This window comes from Amblyomma maculatum, chromosome 7, assembly GCF_055883805.1.
Source record: "Amblyomma maculatum isolate TAMU_Amacu chromosome 7, ASM5588380v1, whole genome shotgun sequence".
NCBI lineage: Eukaryota > Metazoa > Arthropoda > Arachnida > Ixodida > Ixodidae > Amblyomma > Amblyomma maculatum.
In genome coordinates, this window is record NC_139350.1 from 23,046,983 (window position 1) to 23,054,174 (window position 7,192).

A 7,192-nucleotide genomic window follows, 5' to 3' on the forward strand; every position below is an offset into this window, starting at 1 on the left:
CATACCTATAAAGCAACAAATGCAACCATAAAAACGAAGATTATGTACTATTGGCCATGAAGTTCTTCCATACAGCCAAAATTGGTGATTAGTGAAGGATTAGCGGTGAGCGCACGTTTAAAAAGTATTAGCTGACAAAAAATAACATTATGCTCTTCAGCAAGTGTAACAGTTGACAGTCTGCAGCATGTTAAAATCTTATATTTTAATTGTAACTTTTGCAGCGTATGGTACTGCCAGACACCTGTTATGCATGTTAAAAATAAAAAACCCTTTCATATTTTCAGCTGCACTTACAAAGACACCTTTCATTTCGTTGTACACAACGCCCTTGATGATAATGGGCGTAGACTTGTCTTTAGGATCAGTGTGCTCGAGCCTCCATCCCTCCTGCCTGCAATATGCACGAAGTACCATTTAAAAGGAAATACCATTTCTCTGTTTTTACTCAGCCAGACTGAACTAATTGTACAAGTCCAGCAAAAGAGTTCAGAAAGATAAATGAAAAAAATCTACAAAATCATTTTAGCATCTCTTGGCCATTTCAGTGGATAGTGAAGAGATTGGTCATGAGATGCACAAAACGAGAGAAATAAAATGACTGCACAGAAGAGACAGGATAAAGAAAGTAGAAGATGTAAAAGAAAAATTAATATCAATACCAGTCCTTACAGGCACACAGATATGATAATAATATTTATATGTAATAAAAATTGCTTTACCCTTTTTTTTAGCAGTATGCTTTTCGAAACTCACAAGTAAAGGCAGCGTGTGTGCAGTATTTCAGATATTTAAGTTGATACTCTTAAGATATGCACAAACTATGCACAAACTAGCCATCGCAAAGCAAGCATATTGCGTACTACACAGAAAAACAACTCCCAGAAAGGACAGATGTGAACAAAGCAAGCTGTGATGAAGCTTTGCAATTCACAACATGCATTACAAGGCGCACTGACTGAAGTGACTGAAAACTAACAAATAAAGAAATACAATGATGTTAGCATGCACCAAGCAACAGGTTCTAAATTAAAGCCAATGAAAATCACACTTAACTCAATCTCTCATCTTAAGTTTTATTTAAAAATCCCAACTTACATGAAATCCAACTTTGAAAGCTGTGGAAAAAACACTGCGTCTAAATAAACTCGCATGAGGTTTTCATAATCCTTGATGTTCTGTGTCGAGAATGGATAGAACGTCACATCACAGCCTGCAAAAAAAGGAAGAGAGATTCTAAACAGCCAACTAATTGGTGCACAGATACAAAATAATGAAGGCCAAATATGTGCTCGGTTTTATTTAGTATCCCCACACTTAATCGCTTCCTAAATAGCCGTAATGAAATTACTTTATAGCTCCATTTTGAAGACCTCACGTGCCCAGCTGCCTCAAATATACACCACTTTACGACATAAGTCTCAACGACGACAACAGGTTGCAGAAAATGGAATTTACAAGCTGATCTCCGATATAAAGCCAGAAATGCTGATGTCCAAGAATGGCCCACTCCCAATCAGTTGGCTGGAAAACTGGCCCATCAGATGTTAGCCTGTTAACATGGTACACCTTACTAGGCCTACAAGCACAGTGCACCTCCAAAAGCAGCCACATGCTTGTAAATAGGTATTCCAAGTGAAAACTTGCCAGTCATAGCATTCATGAAGGTGGCCAGGGACCGGTTGTGCATCTTCATAAAGGGGTCTCGACAGGGGTACTTTTGTGAGCCACACAAGCTCAGGTGCTCAAGAATATGAGGTACCCCTGTGCTGTCCGTCGGCAGTGTTGAAAATGCCACACTGGAAAAAAATTTTGAGAATGGTCAACACACTGCATCATATACCAAGACAATATTCTTTTGCAGTGACGCTATCACTTCTTTGTGTCGAAGGAAGGCAGAGTGCAAAAGCACCAGTGTATGAACAGGCTTAGCTGCTTGAGTGCCCTGAAGACTGTGCTGACTTTGCATACGACCCACTTGGTTAAGACCCGAGAAAATAATCAATCCTGCTTTACGCATTTTTTTTTCTCTACATTCTTTGCATAATAGGCTCGAGAACATGTTTTTCTCAGTGACTCAAAAGCAGGCGAACATTACAAATGAAGGCAGGTTAGTTACATGGCACAATACTACAAAATTCCATGAATGCAAACTCATCAATGTCCTTCTGTCATGTCATTTGTGCAAACTGCTGCATCTTGTATGAAGATAGTTTTAATAAAGTGACCACTAAATTTCAAGTGAAATATGCTGTGATAAATTGATGCACTGTGCACAAAGATGTGACATGCAAGCAGCAAAACAGTAAGTTTCAGTTCAGTGCTTAGACATGTTAAGTTGCAAGTTCCTCTTAAATCAATATACGTATTGCTCTCTCGAGAAAAGTTACTCAAAATTATAGGAGAATAACACAACAGTTATAACTTATAAAAAGAAAATCAAGCCTTTAACCCGCCAGTACGCTACTAATCTTATCAAAAGCATAATAAGGTGCATGAGCAGTGAAACTAACATATTTCCCTTGGAATGTTACAATTCAACAAAATATCTCGGCAAGTTCAGTTCAGATGAAACTGGTAATGCTGGCCCAGTGACTACATTCGTTTCCAATTAAACCTCACCGAAAGTAGTATGTCCACACAGAGCAATCAACTACAGCTTTCTCATAAATGCCATAATTTATCGCAAAAAGAGATTTCATCAGAGGTGAATATTGATGCTTTTGCAACTTTACTGACTTTCTGCCCAAGCTTTTGTTACTAAGTGCTATTTAGAATTCTACCTGCATAATAAGAAAAAAATGCAGCCACTTTGCTTCAACAACAGGTTTCTTGAAATGGGAAAAAATTATTAATTTTCAATAGAAAAATAGAACTGAGTGCACACACACATGTACTGTTCACAGAAACGCAAAATATATACACAGGAAAATAAAGTCAGTAATAATGCAGAAAAACAGCGCCATATCTCAGATCCATGATTACAGATTTGTTAACCCAAGTTTAGAATTGACCTCCTCGACTTCTTCAAAAGTGAGCAAACATTTGTTAGGCAACCTGTGCACTTACAAGTTCGGTTTGGTTAGTGGGGTCCGACGTCCCAAAGCAACCCAGGCTATGAGGGATGGAGGGCTATAATTTCAACCACCTGGGGTTCTTTAACATGCAGTGACATCGCACAGCACACAGGCACCCTGCATTTCATCTCTAGCAAAACATAGCCGCCGCAGCTGGGATCAGAACCGGGTCACCTGGCTCAATAGTTGAGCGCCCTAACCTCGGAGCCACTGTGACGGGACTGACAAGAAGCAAAAAGTATTTCTGTACTTCGAAATTATATTAAACAATTCTGAAAAAATAAAATACTTTCAAAAGCAAGCCACGCTGATAAATCCATACACACAAACAAATATTTTTTTTTTTTAATTTTGAATGTATAAAGACTATTGCTACAAGCTGCCAAATAAATGCAATCATTAACAGCTTTCTTAAAACAGCACAAATATGAAAAACTGGAAGGGCATGAAAGTTTGATGATTGCAATTATAAAAAAGCAAATAGCATGAAAATAGACAAGAATATGCATGAGAAAACCACAAGTATTAACTATCCACTGCAGGATGTGCGCTGCAAGGCAGCAAATATATTTTGAACGCCAACAACAGAACTCCGCTCCTATGATAAACAGCAATGAGATAGTATGGTCGATGCCACTCTCCTTTCATCTTTGAATATTTCAAGATTGTGTGATCTCTCTTGCTGTTTTATCACACCTATTAAAGAATCAGTACTTTTATTTGGGAGAATCAGTTCATTCATTTAAAGGTATGTGTGCCTGCACAAGGAAGACAGGAACGAAGTAAAACAGAAGACGTGCACAGACATGCTAAACAATGCCTGCATGCCCGCTGAGCATGCTGTCATGCACCCACAACACTTACAATAAATTGCCAAGTGTATGCTCAGTCCAGAGTCCACTACAGAAAAGTACTCTCTGAGCCTTGCATCTACACATCACAATGTATGGCCCATATACATGACACCACAACAGAGCAGACTCTAATGCCTGGTATTCTGGGTGCAAACCAGGCTTCTTTTCCATCATTTCTGTGCTCCTCACATCCCTACCATTCACTCTTTTTCAAGGCAAGGAAAGGCCAAGGAAGTATGATACAATATCTAAATGGCTACTCCCCATTTCATATCAAAGCTGTGAATCTCTGTCAAAACTACGACATTTCAGCAGCTGCTCCTCTCGCCTACAAGAATGTACCATACAAAGCCACCATTCTTTATATGGAGTACCTGTTCAAAGCCCTGAGCAGCTAAATGCAGACAGGACTTAATGAAGCATACACATCAAATTTTAGTTGCATTTTTCTTCTCAGTGATGTGCGAGACATTCCTGCACATGGTTTGCCACATGGTTTTTGCCTACGACCTGTAAATAATATATGACTTAATTTTTTTTTTCACCTGTTTTGGCTCCCACAGCCCAACAGCTGAAACAGCTACGACGTCAAAGACAAATCTAGGTCACATGAGGGATCGGAAAAGCAGTGATATGATTATTGCTTCTTCACGTGTTGCAATTCCTGTTCTTGAGGCAGACTGGTTATAGCACTGTAGTGACTTATAATAACTGAAGAACAATAATATCACTGTTGTTTTTTTGTCTCTCATGTGGCCTAGACATGACTTTGACATCACAGGCATTTCTCTGCTATTGAAACCACAACAGGTGAGAAAATAAATCCGATTATAAATCATTCAGCAGTCTTAGGCAAATATCACGTAGTGATCTGTGAACAGTAACGTCATGAATCATTACAAAGAATAAAACATGAACCCAAAAATTAGGTGTCTATACTTCGTTAAGGAGGTCCATCCTGAATTGAGGAAGTGCTAAAGCATTTGCAAGAAGCTCTGGAAAGAAACCATTCCTCAGATGGAATACCTACTGGTTGTGGCTTTGAGTAGCCGAATGTGGGCGCAAGTTATAGAGGATCACCTCAAGTAAGGTAGTGCTAAACCTAAAGCCTAAATCTTGCCCTTGTTCTTTCTTACTTCAGCAAAAAGCTGCTGCACAGACTCATCCAGATGTCAGTATCCTTGCAATCATAGGACATGATTTTCAAAGCAAACATGCAGATGTATCCACTTACAATGCTCACACTATTGAAATTAAAGGGTATGGAAGGCACAGAGAATTGTTTTTCTATATGTTTGGTTATTGTCCACTACACTGCCACTGTACAAATTAAATGTATAACTAACCCAACTTCTGGTCCTCCAGTTTAATACCATGTTCAACAGCTACAGGTCATTCGTCTGCCTGTTTTTCATATGATGCAACCAAATCATGCCAAAAATTTTACTCTCAAATGAAGTCACACAAATGTCATCCTTGTGCACACATTTTTTCAGTACTCGTAATATTTGTAGACTTAAACATAATGCATACCTGTATGTCCCTAAAACTAAATCTGCTCCATCTTTTGCAAGCTTTCATCAGCCCCTCCGGCCCATTCACTCAAGGCCTGAACCAATGCTTTATCATTGTTGGAGCAGTGGCGTGTTACCACTGTTCCAGTAATTTTAGCGCAGACTTGCGTACACCCGTGTAACACTTTAGCTCCTGACTTTTTCTACGGGGCAATTTCAAGTCGTTCTACGGTAAACGTTATGAACGCGAGCCGTCAGCTTACGCGCGTGAAAACAGCGCGCCCACGAAAGCTGCCGCCTCGCGCTCTGAACTTCTACTGCCCCCGAGTATAACAGCGTTGGTTTAGGAGCGCAACAGTTTATTCAGGTCCCCCGGACGCATTCTCGCTCTCAGCTAGGCAAATAGGAAAAACGCCCTTTTTCTTGGTTTTACAGACTCTCATCCCTCACCTAAAGAGGTTGTTCCGGTCGTCGCGAGCGATGTGAAGAAAATCAGCGCCCGTCTTATTGTGCAATAGACGAACAGCAGCAAGATGCAGCTCCTTAACTTCTTCAACCTGGAGCAAACGAAAATAAAGTGGCATTTAAAACCAGTGCGCATGCATCCGTACTGCGGAGCTCTTCCGCACTCACCTGACGCACGGTATACCCTGCGATCGTGTCGCCAGTCTTGTATTCTAAGGCTTGCTTGACCGCAGCTGTGTGATTCCATCGTTGCAAATTTGTCCTGAAGCGAAAACACGAAATCAGGATACACCGCAAACATGCGGACTTCAAGATGCCCGTGACCTCTCGAGCAATAGTATGCGGAAACCGATACGTAAGGCGTCTTACCGTGCTTGTAACTTCTTAAAATTCGGACACAAGCGTCTAAGCATCTTTCAGCCTCGGGCGGAATGTCTTAGGGTATTAGTCAAGGCGCAGCAATTAAAACGATTCACTGTAATGAACCGCGTGCTCATCTACGAAGGAACCATGTGCGAAGCAGCCCTGCCGGTTACAGAGAGGATTGCACATGAATCCCAACAGCCAGCTTCCACACAACGAATGCTTGAGGTTAAAACAAGGAACGCACCTAGGGAAAACATCCCATTAGTCGCTAGGGTGGCTAGCGGCGCTGCCGACGCCGCCGCTAGAGGCTTTACACCGCTACCAATACCACTACCAACTAAGTTGCCTTGTCTTTCGTCTTTCGCCTCCGCTTTCAGGGTGAGGACACCCTTTTTACCACCCCGAGCCCGACGTTATTAGAACAAACTCAGTTTCACAGCTCCGCCTGAAGAGGTGCCCCCGGTAACGGTTGCGTGAACTAGCGGCGCTGCAGTCAACTCTTGCTCCTTGCCGGGCGCGTCGTCTGCTACACGCGGCGCGGAAGCATGAAGCGGCCGGCATACACGTAGCTATTAAGTGCTGCCGTTGCACTCAACACGGCTGTAGTGCAGTTATGACTACATTATGACAATTTCGGATTCGAAGGCATGCATTACCTCAGTGAACGCGTTTGTGTGATGCGAAATTTAATGCCGTGAAACAAGTGCGACAGCGTTGTCGACTTGCTCGCCAAAACCAGCGTTCTAGTAACGTTCTGCTCTTCGGTTTCATTTCTTTTTATTACGCGATATCGTGACGCGAAAGTCATTTCGCATTAAATTATGACGAAGCCGTTCATTCCGCAGCGTTCAGCTCACTGTCATGCAATTTTTCGCTCCTTATTTAGCATCCACCTTTTTTTCAGTTTAAGTCCAAT

General features: G+C 41.4%; 1 protein-coding gene across 1 annotated transcript in view; it reads right to left on the reverse strand.

Annotated features, from left to right (window-relative positions):
- LOC146182820 (presequence protease, mitochondrial) overlaps positions 1-6,495 on the reverse strand; it is a 187,102-nt gene extending 180,607 nt beyond the window's left edge. The window contains exons 1-6 of the mRNA XM_084608927.1: positions 6,280-6,495; positions 6,079-6,172; positions 5,896-6,002; positions 1,648-1,799; positions 1,099-1,213; positions 298-394 (exon numbers count right to left, since the gene is read on the reverse strand). Of these exons, the coding sequence (XP_084465053.1) occupies positions 298-394; positions 1,099-1,213; positions 1,648-1,799; positions 5,896-6,002; positions 6,079-6,172; positions 6,280-6,323 (609 nt within the window). The 5' untranslated portion in view covers positions 6,324-6,495. The remainder of the gene's footprint in view (positions 1-297; positions 395-1,098; positions 1,214-1,647; positions 1,800-5,895; positions 6,003-6,078; positions 6,173-6,279) is intronic.
- Positions 6,496-7,192: the final 697 nt, after the last annotated feature.